The sequence below is a fragment of the Pan paniscus genome, chromosome 6 (assembly GCF_029289425.2).
Source record: "Pan paniscus chromosome 6, NHGRI_mPanPan1-v2.0_pri, whole genome shotgun sequence".
NCBI lineage: Eukaryota > Metazoa > Chordata > Mammalia > Primates > Hominidae > Pan > Pan paniscus.
The window spans coordinates 154,473,199-154,493,134 of NC_073255.2; the positions used below are offsets into that span (position 1 = coordinate 154,473,199).

A 19,936-nucleotide genomic window follows, 5' to 3' on the forward strand; every position below is an offset into this window, starting at 1 on the left:
CCAGTTTGTTCAGTTAAATTTTTTTTTTCAATTAGAGTGCTTACTTCAGTATCTAACACTAGACAGTAAACTGTAGACAAAAGACCTACAGAATTTCTGAATGGTATCAAATTCACCACACTTAAAACTTTGGGATGTCTAATTTCAACCAACAGCTTTCTTTCTTCATAATGTTGAATATATGTGTATCTATTTTAGCTAAATTTAATATATATCAATATACTTTGATAGATATTTTATATAAACTATTAGACTATAATATTATGAGTAAAAGACCCACCATTTCCCAAGCAATTATAAAGAACGATCAAAATTTTAATGGGTTGTTAGTATTATTTCTTTAAAGATTGTGATACTGATAAATATTTGGCCACATTTTAATAGAATTATACATGGGGTGTGTGTGTGTGTGTGTATATGTGTGTGTGTATATATATATGGCAGTAGAGATATATATATCTACACACATCTAGATATATATATACATGTATATCGATATATACACACATATCTGTGTGTATATATACATATGTATATATACATACATACATATGTACATATACATACATACATATATCTGTACATATATATATATAGTGTGTGTGTATATATATATATATATATTTTTTTTCTGAGCCAAAACAAAATACTAGGTTGTAATAGCTGTTCTTTCAGAAGGAAGAAAAACAACATGTGCTGAACTCTGAGTTTGATGTTTTTGTATTTTACTTCCTATTTTCATATCAGTCCATTTATTTATTCAGGAAGAATTTATTGAGCATATATTATGAACACAGCTTTTGCTAAGGACAGGGTATGCAGCAGTTATGGCCTAGTAGGAGAGATGGATGTTAAAAACAAAATGCTCACAAATGCACATATAATCTTAATACTCACTGTAAGCTATGAAAGCAGAGTGTGAGTATTATGAGACCATATGTTGGGAGATTTTATTTGGTATTGAGGATCAGGAAAGATACCGCTGAGGAAGTGATATTTAATTTGAAACCTAAAGAAAGCAGTTGGCCATGGGAAGAAGGTAGGGAATGAGATTCCCAAGCAAGAGGAATCCAATGTGTGAAGAAGCTGAGGGAGTGAAAGAAAGCTAGTGTGGTGGCAGGAAGAAAGAGAAGAGAATGGAGAAGGGCACTAAATGAGTCAGAGAAGTAGGAGGGGCTAAACCATGTAGGGTCGTGTAGGCCATCTTAAAGGCCTGAGTGTAGTGGAAAACCTTTGAAGGTTTGTTAAAAGGTCAATGAAATGTTCTAATTTCTGTTGTAGTGAATTGCTTTGATTGCTGAATGCGAATGGATGGGTAGAGATGCAAGAGTGAAAGGGAAGAAATCAATTAGGAGGCTCTTGCCCTGCTCCAGATAGGACTGATAATTAATTTTATTTGGGAAGATCAGGGAGAAAGATAAGTCATGAATGACTCCCAAGTTTCTGGATTGAGGAAATGAAGGTACCATACACTGAGATGGGAAAGCCTAGGGGTAGAGTAGCTTTGAGAAGAAAGGTAGCATTTCCCCATTTCATAAAACATGGAAGAACAAAGAGGCTGGGTTCCTGTTTGTAGACATACCTTCCAGGCCAGAACTGCATTACTACAACATCTTTGCAAGCCACATTGCCTTTCATAACTCTGTGTCAGTGTTGATGCCGTAACATCTTTGGCCTTCCCCCTACCATCCTCCCGCAGTCCTCCATGATAATGCCATTATTCCGTTTCAAATTGTGTGCTTCCATTGGATGTGTGAGTCTCCTTGAAAGTTATAATGAGGCTGTAGCCCATATGAAACGCTTCGACTCAGGTCCTGCATAGGAAGAGGAAGCTAATCTCTCCAGGAACTGAGCCTGTGGCTAGAGGGATGGATAATTGTTTAAATAAAGAATATGCTGCTGAGTACTGATGGGCTCTTTATGTACCCATTAGGCTGCTGCTGCCCAACCTTTAATCTTTCCTGAGCTTTAAATAGGAAGGAAAAAATGGTCCACAAAGGATTTGAGCCATTTTGCTGTGGTGATGAGGAGCACAGGTTTAGAGACAAACACTCCTGTGTTTGAATTCCAGCTCCTACTGTCTCCTAGCTAAGTGACCTTGGACAAGTCACTCACCTTCTCCAACCTGCTGTTTCTTCATGTACGTAATAGGATTTACCTCATGAGGTTGACATGAAGATTGAAAGAGATAACATATAGAATGAGCCTGTCCCAGGACATGGTTCATGATAAGTCTGCCATAAATGGGAGCTATGTGTCCCATCCTTTTGGAGGAGATAACTGTTCTGTAGCAGGTAATATATTGTTTGATACTTGGTTAACCCTTACAATTATCATTTCCTGTTCTTCTCAATAATGCTAGAAACCTTTTATTTAAAGAACCACAATATAAAATGAAAAATATATTAAAAAAAGCAAATGGAAAAATTCTATTGGCAAGGCTTTTTAACTTTATATACTAAATAAATCCAATTGCTTAAATAATGAACTGACTCGAGTTCTCAGCACTGCTTCTTGTTTAATTCTCTTTAGTTTTTCAGAATTCTCCAATAATGACCTTTGTCTACTCTCTTCAGTTTATTCAGAAATTACTTTTATTTACATAGAAGTTTGGAGGTGGATACACAAACATATCCCTCACATATCTTATGATCCTATGAGTCATATGCTCATCTCTTATATTCCCTCTGTAAAGCAATGTAGGTACCTTTCAGGAAGGTGATTTTGATGTAGGTTGAGAAATATCAGCATGGAGGTCCTAGCTGACCTCTCTAGAGAGTTTCTGAGACATTTGACAACAACTTTTTCTTTAAGTCATCAGTTATGCCCCGGGGTATGAAATTTCTAACATGATCCTCAGTAAACTTGGCTGCCTTGCTGAGGATACTCTCCATCTGCCTGAGAGACACAGACACCATTAATTGGGAATTGACTTGACTTGTGTGGTTCCTTGTGGACCAGATGGCCACTAAATAGTCTCATTTCAAGGCAATTGGTAAAAACTACACTTCAAGAAATTTCATTCTTAATTCCCTTTAGTGGATGTTATTAACCAAAGGCAAAAGAAAAAAGGGTAAAAAAAATTCTAAATGTTAATATCAAAAATATTATTTTCAATTCACCCCAGGCACAGAGAACTAAGTATTATTATTGCTATTGCACCGACATTCCCTAACGAGACAGTGATTTTCTTTTAAGACATTTTTAAATAATATAGGCAGAATTAAGTAGACGGTGATCTGGTAAGTAGATGTTTCAGGGTAACAGCTGTGCAATGCTCCATGCAGGGAATTAGATTGTCATTTTGTTCCTTACCAGGAACATGCATTCAGTTAAACAATTATTTGACTTCTGCTCTTCCACTGATTTCTAAGTTGAGGCTCTCTCTTGTGCCTGTCTGATCAGATAAGTAGAGTTGTGCCTTGGTTTATAGATGAGATAAATGTGTATTTGAATAAGCATAAGTTAAAGAAATTTCAAAATCCCTTAGGAAGCAGGCTTATCAGAGGAATCCAGGGAAATACATTAACAAACTAGGAATTTGTTCTAACAGGTTAATTATAACTCATAAACTTACTGGGTTTTTCTACTTTTTAATTTTATATTACATTTGCTTATAATAAGGAATATTGCTAGGAATAAAATTTTTTAATATTCTACAATTAACAATTATCTCAATTTCTTTATTCTAAAGACATTGGGATTAGAAAAATGTTCACAAGGGACTCCAAATATTGCTGTAGTATTTGTTTCTTAAAAGAATGATACAAAGCAGACATGATAAAATATTAAAATTTGAGAGAACTTGATGGTAAGTACATGGGTGTTTCTTATTTTAAAATAATTTTTCTACTTGAAATATTTTACAATACAATAAGGGAAAAATAAAAAGATATTTAGGTTATTCATACTTTCTTCTTCTTTTCTTTTTTGCTATAGAAAGTATTTATCTTTTCTGGAACATTTAGAAAAAACTTGGATCCCTATGAACAGTGGAGTGATCAAGAAATATGGAAAGTTGCAGATGAGGTAAGGCTGCTAACTGAAATGATTTTGAAAGGGGTAACTCATACCAACACAAATGGCTGATATAGCTGACATCATTCTACACACTTTGTGTGCATGTATGTGTGTGCACAACTTTAAAATGGAGTACCCTAACATACCTGGAGCAACAGGTACTTTTGACTGGACCTACCCCTAACTGAAATGATTTTGAAAGAGGTAACTCATACCAACACAAATGGTTGATATGGCTAAGATCATTCTACACACTTTGTGTGCATGTATTTCTGTGCACAACTTCAAAATGGAGTACCCTAAAATACCTGGTGCGACAAGTACTTTTGACTGAGCCTACTTCTCTCCTCACTGGTATGGCTCCAACCATCAGGCCCTATCTTGGTCCATTTAGGCTGCTAAAATAAAATACCAAAGACTGAGCTGCTTATAAGCAATCTTTGGAGGCTGAGAAGTCAAAGATCAAGGTGCCAGCAGGTTTGCTGTCTCGTGACAGCATACTTCCTGGTTCATTGATGGTGCTTTCTTGCTGTGTCCTCACATAATGGAAAGGGCAAGACCTCTCTGGTGTCTCTTCTACAATGGCACTAATCCCATCATGAGGGCTTTGTTCTCATGACCTAATCACCTCCCACATGTCCTACATTCTAATACTATCACCTTGGGGGTTAGGATTTTAACATATGAATTTGAGGAGGTGGGGGGGGACACAAATATTTAGACCATAGCATTTCACTCCTGACCTCCAAAGTTCATGTCTTCTTCACATGCAAAATACATTCATTCCATCCCAATAGCCCCCAAAGTCTTAACTTGTTCCAGCATCAACTTACAAGGCTAAAGTCCAAGGTTTCATCTAAATATCAGCTAAATCAGCACAAACAGCTAAGTTAGGTAGAGTGGGACTTAAGGTGTGATTCCTCTTTAGGCAGATTGCTCTCCAAGTATGAAACTGTGAAATCAAACCTATTATGTACTTTCAAAATAAAATGGTGAAACAGGCACAGGCTAGACAGTCCCATTTCAAAAAAGAGAAATAGAAAAGAAAAAAGGAGTGACAGGTCTCTATAAGTCTAACACTTTAAGGCTTGAGAATAATTTCCTTTGCTTTGCCTCCAGGCTCACTGGGGTGGTGTCTTACCTCTGGACACACCGGGGTGGAGGCTCTATCCTCATGGATTTGAGTGTCTCATTCTTTGTGGCAGGTCTGTGCTCCAATCCCACACCTATGGCTCCCTGAGTGTGCAATTGCATGCCTGGTGGTTCTACTGGTCTGGGATTGCATAGGTGGCCCAGCCTTCATAGCTCCACTGGGCATTGCCCTAATGTGGGCTCTATGTGGTGACCTCACCCCTGGGCCTCTACCTGGGTCCTGTGACTCTCTGGGTTCTTGAAATCTAGGTGGAGGCAGCCATCCCCCTACAGTTTTGCTGAGTGTAATGCATGAGTGCTGGGGTCTGCTAGAGCTATACCTAGGGTGGTGGAGATGTATGGCAATGGAGTATGGGGAGCTGATATGGTTTGAGTGTGTCCCCACCCAAATCTTGTCTTGAATTATAATCTCCATAATCTCCATGTGTTGAGGGAGAGACCTGGTGAGAGGTGACTGGATCATGGGCATGGTTTTCCCATGCTGTTCATGTGATAGTGAGTGAGTTCTCACGAGATCCAATGGTTTCATAAGGCAGTTTTCCCTGCTCTTGCACCCTCTTTCTTGCCTGTCACCATGTAAGACATAACTCTTTCCCTTCCGCAATGATTGTAAGTTTCCTGAGGCCTTCCCAGCCATGTGGAACTGTGAGTCAATTAAACCTCTTTTCTTTATAAATTACCCAGTCTCTTTACAGCAGTGTGAAAATGTGCTAATACAGGAGCAAAGACTGCAGTGTGAGGTGGCAATGTGAAGTCTGCAATGTGAGGTGGCACGGGGCAGTTGTAGCCCCTCCTTTGAAATCTTTCTTCCCTACCCCAGGCCTCTGCACTCTGAACTATGATGGGAAAGGCAGCTTGGAAGATCTCCAAATGGCTTTGGAGTCATTCTTCCATTGTCTTGGAATATAAATTCTGGCTTCTGTTTAGGTGGCTGACTAATATCCCCACTGTCTGAATGCATAGCACCTAGTTTCTGTTGAGATGGCTAGTCCATAGTAATTTACTTATCAAATTTGGCCACACCCTTTGTATTCTCTCCTGAGCAGGCTTTCTCATCTTTCACAATATGGATAGGCTGAGAATTTTCCAAATTTTGAAGTTCTGCTTCCCTTTTGATCAATAATTCCATTTTAAAGTCATTTCTCATCTTGAATTTTACTATGAGCAGTCAAGAGTAACTAAGCTGCTCCTTCAACTTTGCTTGGATATTTCCTCAGTTAAACATTCAATTTCATTGCTTTCAAGTTCTGCCTTCCACAAAACACTAGGACACAAACAGCTCAGCCAAGTTCTTTGACATTTTATAAGAAGGATAGCTTTTCCTCCATTGTCCAATAACATGTTCCTCATTTCCATCTGAAAACCCATCAGATTGGCCTTTACCGTCCATATTTCTGGGAACATTCAGCTCATGACCACTTAGGTATTCGGTAAGAAGATAGTAGCTTTCTCTACAGCTCTCCTCCTCTCTGGAGCCCTCACCAGAATGGCCTTTAATTGTCCATTCACAGCAATGTAGGCTTTTTCTAGCATGTACCCGAAAACTCTTCCAGCCTCTACTCATTACCTGGTTCCAAAGCTGCTTCCACATTGAGTATTTGTTACAGCAGTACCCAGATCCCAGTACCAATATTCTGTCTTAGTCCATTGGGGCTACTACAACAAAATACCATAGACCAGATGTCTTAGAAACAACAGTAAAATTTATTTTTCACAGTTGTGGAGGCTGGGAAGTTCAAAATCTGGTGCCAGCTGATTTTGTGTCTGGTGAAGGCCTGCTTCCTCACAGATGGCTGTGTTCTCACTGTGTTGTTACATGGCAGAAGAGTGGGCAGGCTAGCTCTCTGGGATGTCTTTTATAAGGGCACTAATCCAAATCATGGGTTTAGGGTAGAGCCCTCATGACCTAAATCACCTCCCAAAGGCCCCACCTCCTAATACCAGCATCTTTGAAGTTAGGATTTCAACATATGACTTTGGCAGGGGGACAGAAGCTTTCAGTTTATAGCAAACCCCATAGGTAGCACTACTTCGTCCTTTCCTAATCAATTTGCGTCAATGAAACATGAATTAGAAGAGACCTAGGCGACTCTACTATACTGGGATTATTCCCAGTATAAAGTATCATCTCTCCACACCTTCTCATCTACTCCCTATCTGAGTTCTGAAGCTCTCCACTACAAGAAGGAGGCTTTGGTTTGACTTGATATACTTCTCTGGGAAACAGGTTTAGCACAAAACAGTGATGCTCATTCTAGAACACCTGCAAATGACAATAGTTTTCTTTCGAAGTCGCCAGGAATCGTCTGCCTTTGGGTATGTGGCTGTGAGCACTGCCGGGCAAAATGCCATATGACCTAGATGAGGCATATGCCATCCTTCAAAGCCATTAGGACATTATATAGGAAATATATTAACTAAAATGGAATAAAATTTTCTAAACAACACCTTATGTTTATCCAACAGGTGGTTCATTATACTTGAGGGCATTATACAGAGGAATTTGGTGGGGAGGACAGCTGGAGAAATTCTCGAAATTCTGGATTTCTTTAACAGAATACTCTAGCTATAAACTTATAATTTAAAAAAATAAGCATTATATTAAAGAAAAGGGAACATAAATTATTTTGTTTTATTAAACTTAAGTCCAAAGGTCTGGATTGTGGCAAAATAGGATCAGGGGACCTAAAATGTTGAGCCTCAAAGGTCTTCTTAGAGAACAACTGTATTCCACTATTAGCACTTTTGGTCCTTTTAGCCCAATTTCTGTTTATCCCAAATGTTCTTCCCTTTTCTGCCTCCCTTCACAGTGGACCCTGCCAGGAGCTTTGAAATGCCTGTGAGTGTTAAACACTTACCCGTTGAGTGCCCAACCTTAACATGCCCCTAATAAAATGTACTTAGATTAACCGTTTTCATTATCAAAGTTTCCTTATTACCCAACAAACACAGGCGCTTTAAAGAAAACATTAACTAAATTGCAAGTGACACATTTTAAGATCTTTGATATGACTTCAGAGAATGCACTATAGTAACACAATGCAATGGGAGGGAAACTTGGGAGGGAAGACATTAGCCTTTATAAAATCTGCAAGTATTGCCAAATCAAAATAAAATTTACAGGAAAGCAGGATCATAAATATAATCTAAAATCTTAGAACCTGTGGTTATGATTTTAAATACTAATACAATGCAAAATTTTTACCTGTTTAGGTTTTTATTTCATCAGTTCATATTTAGGTATATACTTTTACTGTTCTCCTTTTTTATAATTTACCATTCGCAAAGATGATGATGTTAGTCTAACTTTAATGCCATGAGTGCTTTGAGTAGTAGTGCTAAGTTTTTGTTGAGTAGTAGTGTGCTTTTTTGATTAGTAGTGATAGGTTTTTGATGAGTAAGCCTGCTAGCAGCATACAAACAAACAAGCAAGTATCAGCCTAGAGAAGCAGAAAAGGCATTTGGGTTTCAAAGTCACAAGGCCTAGACTTTAGTCTAATACAGCTGATAATATAATTTGTCCAAACAGGACATTTTTGGGTGTGTCAAACACTAAACTGGACAGGACATTATGACAAAAGTGCAAAGCAGGACTTTCCAGGGCAAACCAGGATGTATGTCATCTCACTGAGTCCTCTCTTTGTCCTTGCCATGACTAGTATCTCTAGAGGTAAATGAATAGAGTAATGACAAATAGCCAGACACCTGAATCTTATCCCAACAGCACCTCCTACATAATTCCCCATTATCCCAAATGAAAATTAAAAATATATACAGTGATAATTCCAGGCCAAGAAATGCTTTATTTCTAGCTTGGACTTGGCTTCCAAGTCCAGTGTAGAATCTTATCCTTGCTGATCTGGACTGTATCTCATGAAGCCATGACTTGTACCTAGTTACTAGCTGGAAGGCTTAGAACAAAAGCTGGTCCAGAGAGCCTCCTTTTTCCTTATTTCCTGGGTCCACACCTTTACCATGGCAGTCTGCCTATCATTTGATGGAGGAATTTAAAGCAAGTCCAAGGGAAGGAAAGAGAGTTTCTAAAATCTAGAACTTGGACAGTTTAATTTACCCATCCCAAAACAGCTTAGGCCCAGACAGCTTCTCTCCAAGATTGGTGCCAAACTGAAATTACCAGCTGTGTAGACCAAAGAGAATTTCAAAAGAAACTGAATCCCAAGAGAAAAAAAAAAAGACTTCTGGCATTGTGGCCCAATAAATTGGTAGGATTGTTGTGACTTTTCAAGTTTACATGTAAAATGGGCCCAGCGTAGTGCCTGGCAAATATGGGTACTAAGTAAAAGTAACTATAATCATGTTTTTTAAATCTGGACTTCACTTGGTCATCCTTTAAATGGTGTCCGACAGAATCCTAGTTCTTGTCTCACTTTACTTAGTTTCCCTGGGAAATTTCATGTGTCCTTTTGGCTTTAATTAATATCTCTATTTTGATGACCTCCATTATCTGCCTATTCCCAGAGCTTTCCACCTGATATCTCAGCACATGAAAAGCATCTTATGTCAATAAGTGAGTTCCTTCCCTGCCCCACCACATACCTGTCCTGTGTTCCTAATTCCACTGAATGGCATCCCACCCTCCAGTTTCCCAAGGCCAAGACCTGGGACTCATCTTTCACTCTCAAGTTCCTCCACGGGTACCCACATGTCACATCCTGTCAATGCTGTCCCTGGGGAGTATCTGAAATATATTCACTTTTCTTCATTTCCACCTGACACCACTATTAACACTTGCACAAATTTCTGAGGTTCCTGGCTCATTTCCCTCATTGACCCCCAATAGTTCATTCTGCTCTTTGCAGCTCTGGTGATCTTTCCAAACCCCACATCTGATCACTTGTTTCTTCCCTTCATATGGCTCCTTAATGCCTTCTGGACTAAGTCCACACTGCTTAAGGTGGCTTACCAGGTCCTTCATGATTTTGTCTTTGTTTGGCTTTCTACACTCACTGCCCAACTTCCCCTTACTTCCCATGATTCAGTTATACTGAATTTCTTTGGTTCTCTAAAGCACATGTGCTTTCTGTTCTGCAGAGGCTTTTTTGTTCACTTGCTGTTCTCTACCTGGGAAACTCCCCCAGCCCTTCACTGCCTCCTTCTACCATCTTTCAGGCCTCTCCTTACACATCACTTCTTTCCAAAAATCTGCCTTGACACTCCAGGTCTCGGTTTCCTAGGTGTACCCTATAACTCCACCCCTTTCATAGCATTTCTCACTCTGGCTGGAGATTTACCTTTTAACTTGTCCATGTCCCCCACTGGAGTGAAAGTTCCTGGAGGTCAGGGATTATATCCTATTAATTGTTGTATTTCCAGTGCCTAGAGTAGTCTTGCATACATGGATGGTATTCAATAAATATTGGCTGAATGAATAAGGAGTTCTTTCATTTCATATGTAATAGATCATGGAAATAGCCTTGTGATTGATACACAGCAGGTATTACCATCCTCACTTTAGAATGAGGACTCAGAGCCTTGAGATGTCTGAGGGCCTTGACTGGGACAGCTGGCAGATGCAGGAGCAGAGCTGCATCACCCCTGTGGGCTATCTCAGGGTTGTCCGTAATCTAAGTACAATGTCTGTTGATTTTGGACTGAAGGCTTTTTGGGTAATTGTTTGCTTTTTCAATACTTATAAAATAGTTTCCATCCTTACTCATTGATAGTAAGGTTAGTTATTTTAGAAAACAAGCTAAATAGCAGAAATAGTGGCCTTTTAAGTTGAAAATTTACCCTGAAAAATCTACAGAGTAGCAAACAGAGTATCAAAAGGAGTTGACTGTATCTATTTTTATAACTGCCACTTATGGATTATTCAGTAAAACCACAATTCACTTTTATGATTTTTTTTCATGTTTCTCTGTCACAAGAGCAAACTCTTGCTCCATAATAACATTCCAGAATACGGCAATAGCAAAAGTCAACATTTTGAATCCTTTACAAACTCTTAGACATTTTTTTTTTTTTAGTTTAACGTGTTACAAAACAAAATTTCTTCTTTTTTCACAGCAGTTTGGGAAGTACATACTATTTATTAGCTCATCAGCATGAAGCTGGCAAATTCTTTTTCCTAAAGTTCTTTATATCTACAAACTGTTGATGTTTTCATTTATTTATTTTTAATGCTAGGTTGTAATGAAAATCATTAGAAAACTTTAGATTCTAGTAATTTTGAAGTCTTCTTACTTTGGACAGGACTGAGCTAAAGTTTGTACTTTTTTAAATTTATTGAAAAATGGTTTCTAATGATAGTATTAACAAGATTATATTGGGGGCAGGACGCAGTGGCTCACACTTTTAATCCTAGCACTTTGGGAGGCCGAGGCGGTTGGATCACCTGAGGTCAAGAGTTCGAGACCAGCCTGGCCAACATGTAGAAATCCCCTCTCCACTAAAATACAAAAATTAGCTGGGCATGGTGGCAGGCACTGTAATCCCAGCTACTTGGGAGGCTACTTGGGAGGCTGAGGCAGGAGAATTGTTTGAACCTGGGAGTCGGAGGGTGTGTGTATATATATATACACACACACATATATATACATATATATACATATTTAAAGGACAAAGGATTCTGCTGCCACAGATCGCTAAATCAGATGATCTCTAGCAATTTCCTGTTTGTTTGTTTTTTGCCCATAGTGCTTATCTCTTTGAACAGTAATTTTCCACTTACTATTTTTCTCCCCTTTTGGACCATAATTTCCTTTAAGGCAGAGCCTCCTGTTACTCATCTTTGAATCTGGGGTCTGTCAGAGTACCTAGAATTTAATAAACTCTCATTAAGAGCCAGTTGAAAGAATATATGACTAAGCAGTCATTTACATCCAAAAGATCCGTAGGAGAATTCTTATCAGCACATGTGATTGGTAACAATAACTTTGTACTTTTCAAAAACAATTACTAATCTATCTTGCTTTCCATTATCTCACCAAAACCTATTAGCATGTCTGGCAGAAAATAGATACTTAATAAATTTCTTAAATATTTACTGACTTCAATTTTAAGTTTTATTAACTATGTTGACATTTCTCTAATGAAGATGATTCTAAAAAGCTTTTTACTATACTTCACAGTGAATAAAACAGTGAGATAGGAATATTGCAAAATGTCCCCTGTGTTGGTCAGTCTTAGTGTCATTCATTTTAAAAATTCTGTTCTCTAAATATTGACAGTTATATATAAATTTATGTAATTGTTTACTTCTAATAAAGAATTTCATCTGGGGAAAAACATACTTTGCTCAGCTCTTTGCCACAAGTGCAAAGTCTAAGACAGTCAAATAGCTTTCCTAGTACGGCCTTAGGAACTTAGTATATGACTGGTGTGAATCTAGAGGGAGCATACTGCATTCTGACCAAAATCTCCACCCTGTTACTATGGCCATCACTAACTTCGCAGTATTGCAGTACTTCCTGCTAGCTTAGTTCCCAAGGCAACTTGTGAAGGAAAATTTTTACAAAGCTGTTGTCACACAAAGGTAGTGTTTCAGTTCCTGAGCCCATGTCCTTGGAGTTGCCCAGGCTCCAATAATACTAATAATTACTGTACATTAGGTACTTACCATGTGCCATATTCTGTGGGAGCCGCTTTCCACAAATTATCTCTGGTAATCCTTGTAACAACCCTTTGACATCAATATTATTATTTTCTCCATTTTTTTACATATGAGATAAATGAGACTTAAAATAATGCACCTGATATCATCAGCAAATGAGCTGAGGAGGGCAGATTCAAAGCTGATTGTGTTTGACTCTAGAGCTGCAGTCTTAAGCCAGACCTTTTCTTGCTGGTTAATTTTACTGGAAAAAAAAAAACCCCCTCAAATACTGCTGATTGATCTAAAGTACTAACATTTCTATCAGTGTTAGGGAAATTTTAATTTTATAATTTGATTTTGTGAGAAATTTATAGCATCTTGAATACTCACATGCAAAGTGATATGTCTTAGATAACATTTTACAATGGCAGAGCTTAAGCCAGTGCTCAGTCATTCATTCATCCTCAAGTTTTGATTCATTTATCATTCATCAAAACTCTGTTTTGTTTGGCCACCCACATTCTAGGAGCTCAGTACCTATTTGATAAATGAATGAATTGTTGAGGTTGACAGTTACCCAGGACTGGCATTAGGAACACAGAGCTGAAGAGCACGTTTTTACCCTCAAGAAGCTTACAGTCTAACGAGGGAACTTGCACAAATACTACTATCACTAGGTGCCTGGTTGAATGGCTTAAGAGATGATCAGGGATATTCAGAAGGATATGTCAGGCTCAGCAATGGCATCACTTGAGAGCATCAAGGTGTTTAGGGAACTACAAGATGTTTGGTTCTGCTGGGAATAAGAGTGAAGGGGGCTCCATTTGGATGCCTCATACACCAGGTGAGAGATCTTAGATTTTATTCCACCAGGAGGAGAACTACCATAGGATTTAAAACAGAAATGATATGGTCAAACCTACATCTTAGGAAGATCCCTGGGGTGTTTGTATGGTGGACTTGCAATTTGACTAACTGAGATTTGTAGGATGATGCTTAAGAGATGATGATGACCCAGACTGGGGTCACTATAATAGAGTTGGTAAGGAGGAGAATGATTTAAAAAGTAGTTGGAAGAATTCTAGGGATGGAGATAAACATTTGAAAATTATTAACTTATAGGTGGTCATCAATACCCTGAAAATGACTGGGATCTCAGAGGAGAGTCTGGAGAGTTGGAAATGACAAAGACTAATATTCAAGGGGGCAGGAAGAGGGAGAGTTGTTCACACATGACAATAGGAAGAAATGGCCATAGAGTGTGTGGTTTCTCTTAAGCCAAGGAATAGATGTTTTAAGAAAGAAAAATTCTTGTGGTGGGAAGCAGTAGAGACGACAGATACACATTAATTTCTTGAGATTTCTAGATGACTAAATGGGCAGATGTTGAATGATAGCTAAAGGAGAACCCAGAAACAAGGGAGGGATTTTGTTTTTGTTTTTTAAAAAAGATAGACCATAGCAACTTCATAGACTGAAACAATAAAAAAGTTGAAGGCACAAAGAAAGACACAGGTCCTCTAACTCCCTGCCCAGTGCCCTTTATTCATATTCTCAGCACTTGTATTTCTAAGTTTTATGTTTGAGTCTTTGGGAATACATCAGAGTGGTCCCCCTTGTCTAATAAATGTGTTTACATTTCCTGCCATACCAGAAACTCTTCTCAAACTTTAATGAATTTCTACAAGGTGAGATTACTTTAATGAGAAACCAACCAAGGAAAGGAGTATCATCTGCAATATACTTTCAAATGTTTTTTGCTTGTTTGTTTCTTGTCCAGCTAAAAAAAAAAAAAAAGCCATTGGTCCTAACACAACTTTCATATTCTACCCCAATATCAAAGAGGCTTAAAATCTCCTGGTCATGTGATGGGCACACAGTTAATTTTTTGTGAACAAACACAGTATTATGGGCCATTTCTGAATTTATCTCTGAAATCATAAGATTCTTTCTGAGCCATTATCTCATTCTATATTACAGTCAGGTGGAGCCCATCTTACCTCCTCGTACTAAATTCTAGACTTCTCAAGGGCAGGAGACAATCATCTGTATATCTCTTTGGCCTTCATACACTCAGGAGTACTTGCCAAAAATAAACATTTAATGCACATTTATTTGAATAATTGATAAGATCCAATACTTCAATAACTTTGTCATATTTTTATAGAATGGGTTTCTATATCTCATTTGCATTTTCAAACTTTACTTTTACTGTCTAGCTTAAAAAAAAAAAGCCTTTGACCCTAATACAGCCCTCATATTCTACCCCAATATCTAAGAGGCTTTATGTCTCCTAGTGTTATACCACTATTTTAACTCCAGTATTTTTTACTTCATAGTTTTATCTATTTGTTACAGTTAGTTTTTATGAATTCAAGAGATGAATAGCAATTTTCCATATGTAATTTAAAAAACCCCACAGTTGATTATTTTATGCTATCTTTTGTCCTCAATCATGACAGAGTAGAAGATGGGAGGTAGCACCAAGGATGATGTCATACCTCCATCCTTTATGCTACATTTTATCTTCTGTTTACATAAGATGTCATACTAGAGGGCATATCTGCAATGTATACATATTATCTTTTCCAGCATGCATTCAGTTGTGTTGGAATAATTTATGTACACCTTTATAAACGCTGAGCCTCACAAGAGCCATGTGCCACGTATTGTTTTCTTACTACTTTTTGGGATACCTGGCACATAATAGACATTCATTGAAAGTTTCCTAATGAATGAAGTACAAAGATAAAACAAGTTATAGACTGATTCTTTTGAGCTGTCAAGGTTGTAAATAGACTTTTGCTCAATCAAATTCAAATGGTGGCAGGTAGTGGGGGTAGAGGGATTGGTATGAAAAACATAAGCTTTCAGAACTCCTGTGTTTATTTTTAGAATGTCAACTGCTTGAGTGTTTTTAACTCTGTGGTATCTGAACTATCTTCTCTAACTGCAGGTTGGGCTCAGATCTGTGATAGAACAGTTTCCTGGGAAGCTTGACTTTGTCCTTGTGGATGGGGGCTGTGTCCTAAGCCATGGCCACAAGCAGTTGATGTGCTTGGCTAGATCTGTTCTCAGTAAGGCGAAGATCTTGCTGCTTGATGAACCCAGTGCTCATTTGGATCCAGTGTGAGTTTCAGATGTTCTGTTACTTAATAGCACAGTGGGAACAGAATCATTATGCCTGCTTCATGGTGACACATATTTCTATTAGGCTGTCATGTCTGCGTGTGGGGGTCTCCCCCAAGATATGAAATAATTGCCCAGTGGAAATGAGCATAAATGCATATTTCCTTGCTAAGAGTCTTGTGTTTTCTTCCGAAGATAGTTTTTAGTTTCATACAAACTCTTCCCCCTTGTCAACACATGATGAAGCTTTTAAATACATGGGCCTAATCTGATCCTTATGATTTGCCTTTGTATCCCATTTATACCATAAGCATGTTTATAGCCCCAAATAAAGAAGTACTGGTGATTCTACATAATGAAAAATGTACTCATTTATTAAAGTTTCTTTGAAATATTTGTCCTGTTTATTTATGGATACTTAGAGTCTACCCCATGGTTGAAAAGCTGATTGTGGCTAACGCTATATCAACATTATGTGAAAAGAACTTAAAGAAAGAAGTAATTTAAAGAGATAAATTAATAGAACAATGGACATATTATCAAGGCAAATACAGATCATTACTGTTCTGTGATATTATGTGTGGTATTTTCTTTCTTTTCTAGAACATACCAAATAATTAGAAGAACTCTAAAACAAGCATTTGCTGATTGCACAGTAATTCTCTGTGAACACAGGATAGAAGCAATGCTGGAATGCCAACAATTTTTGGTGAGTCTTTATAATTTTACTTAAGATCTCATTTCCCTTGTAATTCTTGATAACAATCTCACATGTGATAGTTCCTGCAAATTGCAACAATGTACAAGTTCTTTTCAAAAATATGTGTCATACAGCCATCCAGCTTTACTCAAAATAGCTGCACAAGTTTTTCTCTTTGATCTGAGCCATGTGGTGAGGTTGAAATACAGTTAATCTAAAATGGCAGCATATTACTAAGTTACATTTATAAATAGGATATATATACTTTTTGAGCCCTTTATTTGGGGACCAAGTCATACAAAATACTCTACTGTTTAAGATTTTAAAAAAGGTCCCTATGATTCTTTCAATAACTAAATGTCCCATGGATGTGGTCTGGGACAGGCCTAGTTGTCTTACAGTCTGATTTATGGTATTAATGACAAAGTTGAGAGGCACATTTCATTTTTCTAGCCATGATTTGGGTTCAGGTAGTACCTTTCTCAACCACCTTCTCACTGTTCTTAAAAAAAACTGTCACATGGCCAGGCACAGTGGCTTACGTCTGTAATCCCAATACTTTGGGAGGCTGAGGTGGGGGGATTACTTGAGGCCAGGAATTCAAGACCAGCCCAGGCAACATAGTGAGGCCCCATCTGTCTTTATTAAAACAAAACAAAACTGTCACAGCTTCTTTCAAGTGATGTTTACAAATTCCCTATGGTTTAGTCACAAGGAAGTTCTGAGGATGATGTATCATGTCATTTCTGTTCAGGCTTTTGAGCCTCCTGGATGTAAATGGTTTCCTTGCTGAAGGCTTGTTATTACCATGATTATCACTAAGCTTGAAGTAACAAATTAGGGGGGCAGACTCACAACCTCTTGCCCTGCCATGGACAAGTTCAAGAATCTAAGTAAAGTCCTCTATTGTCTGATCTTGGATTTGCTCAACCTGAACAAGCCAAGGAGGTGTATTAAACTCAGGCACATCCTGACCAATTTGGAATTCTTAAGCTTCAGATCACTGTGGAAGAGGCTCAACTCTTTATGGTGCTGTAGACTTACACTCATTTTCTAGGTAATTTATAAGGGACCTAATATTTTGTTTTCAAAGCAACTTCAGTTCTACTAAACCTCCCTGAAGAATCTTCCAGCTGCTGAGTAGAAAATCACAACTAATTTCACAGATGGTAGAACCTCCTTAGAGCAAAAGGACACAGCAGTTAAATGTGACATACCTGATTGTTCAAAATGCAAGGCTCTGGACATTGCATTCTTTGACTTTTATTTTCCTTTGAGCCTGTGCCAGTTTCTGTCCCTGCTCTGGTCTGACCTGCCTTCTGTCCCAGATCTCACTAACAGCCATTTCCCTAGGTCATAGAAGAGAACAAAGTGCGGCAGTACGATTCCATCCAGAAACTGCTGAACGAGAGGAGCCTCTTCCGGCAAGCCATCAGCCCCTCCGACAGGGTGAAGCTCTTTCCCCACCGGAACTCAAGCAAGTGCAAGTCTAAGCCCCAAATTGCTGCTCTGAAAGAGGAGACAGAAGAAGAGGTGCAAGATACAAGGCTTTAGAGAGCAGCATAAATGTTGACATGGGACATTTGCTCATGGAATTGGAGCTCGTGGGACAGTCACCTCATGGAATTGGAGCTCGTGAAACAGTTAACCTCTGCCTCAGAAAACAAGGATGAATTAAGTTTTTTTTTAAAAAAGAAACATTTGGTAAGGGGAATTGAGGACACTGATATGGGTCTTGATAAATGGCTTCCTGGCAATAGTCAAATTGTGTGAAAGGTACTTCAAATCCTTGAAGATTTACCACTTGTGTTTTGCAAGCCAGATTTTCCTGAAAACCCTTGCCATGTGCTAGTAATTGGAAAGGCAGCTCTAAATGTCAATCAGCCTAGTTGATCAGCTTATTGTCTAGTGAAACTCGTCAATTTGTAGTGTTGGAGAAGAACTGAAATCATACTTCTTAGGGTTATGATTAAGTAATGATAACTGGAAACTTCAGCGGTTTATATAAGCTTGTATTCCTTTTTCTCTCCTCTCCCAATGATGTTTAGAAACACAACTATATTGTTTGCTAAGCATTCCAACTATCTCATTTCCAAGCAAGTATTAGAATACCACAGGAACCACAAGACTGCACATCAAAATATGCCCCATTCAACATCTAGTGAGCAGTCAGGAAAGAGAACTTCCAGATCCTGGAAATCAGGGTTAGTATTGTCCAGGTCTACCAAAAATCTCAATATTTCAGATAATCACAATACATCCCTTACCTGGGAAAAGGGCTGTTATAGTCTTTCACAGGGGACAGGATGGTTCCCTTGATGAAGAAGTTGATATGCCTTTTCCCAAACTCCAGAAAGTGACAAGCTCACAGACCTCTGAACTAGAGGTTAGCTGGAAAAGTATGTTAGTGCAAATTGTCACAGGACAGCCCTTCTTTCCACAGAAGCTCCAGGTAGAGGGTGTGTAAGTAGATAGGCCATGGGCACTGTGGGTAGACACACATGAAGTCCAAGCATTTAGATGTATAGGGTGATGGTGGTATGTTTTCAGGCTAGATGTATGTACTTCATGCTGTCTACACTAAGAGAGAATGAGACACACTGAAGAAGCACCAATCATGAATTAGTTTTATATGCTTCTGTTTTATAATTTTGTGAAGCAAAATTTTTTCTCTAGGAAATATTTATTTTAATAATGTTTCAAACATATATAACAATGCTGTATTTTAAAAGAATGATTATGAATTACATTTGTATAAAATAATTTTTATATTTGAAATGTTGACTTTTTATGGCACTAGCTATTTTTATGAAATATTATGTTAAAACTGGGACAGGGGAGAACCTAGGGTGATATTAACCAGGGGCCATGAATCACCTTTAGGTCTGGAGGGAAGCCTTGGGGCTGATGCAGTTGTTGCCCACAGCTGTATCATTCCCAGCCAGCACAGCCTCTTAGATGCAGTTCTGAAGAAGATGGTACCACCAGTCTGACTGTTTCCATCAAGGGTACACTGCCTTCTCAACTCCAAACTGACTCTTAAGAAGACTGCATTATATTTATTACTGTAAGAAAATATCACTTGTCAATAAAATCCATACATTTGTGTGAAACTTCGTTGTTTTCAGATGCGTTCACTTGTCATGTTTCATCAGTCTCTCACTCCAATTTCTAAGCTTCATGGAACATGAAACATGAATCTGTCTTTTAGATATAGCCTTTTTTGAGAATTCACATGAATTAGAACACACATTTTTAGTTATCTGTTTAAACTATGGTAAAATATACATAACATAAAATTTTCCATTTTAACCATTTTAAAGTTCAGTTCAGTGTCATTATGTACATTCACTTGGTTGTGCAAATATCACCATCATCCT

General features: G+C 38.1%; 1 protein-coding gene across 1 annotated transcript in view; it reads left to right on the plus strand.

Moving 5' to 3' along the window:
• CFTR (CF transmembrane conductance regulator) overlaps nucleotides 1-19,669 on the plus strand; it is a 183,372-nt gene extending 163,703 nt beyond the window's left edge. Inside the window, exons 25-28 of the mRNA XM_055114832.2 lie at nucleotides 3,940-4,029; nucleotides 15,684-15,856; nucleotides 16,460-16,565; nucleotides 17,910-19,669. Of these exons, the coding sequence (XP_054970807.1) occupies nucleotides 3,940-4,029; nucleotides 15,684-15,856; nucleotides 16,460-16,565; nucleotides 17,910-18,110 (570 nt within the window). The 3' untranslated portion in view covers nucleotides 18,111-19,669. The remainder of the gene's footprint in view (nucleotides 1-3,939; nucleotides 4,030-15,683; nucleotides 15,857-16,459; nucleotides 16,566-17,909) is intronic.
• The last annotated feature ends 267 nt before the right edge of the window (nucleotides 19,670-19,936 follow it).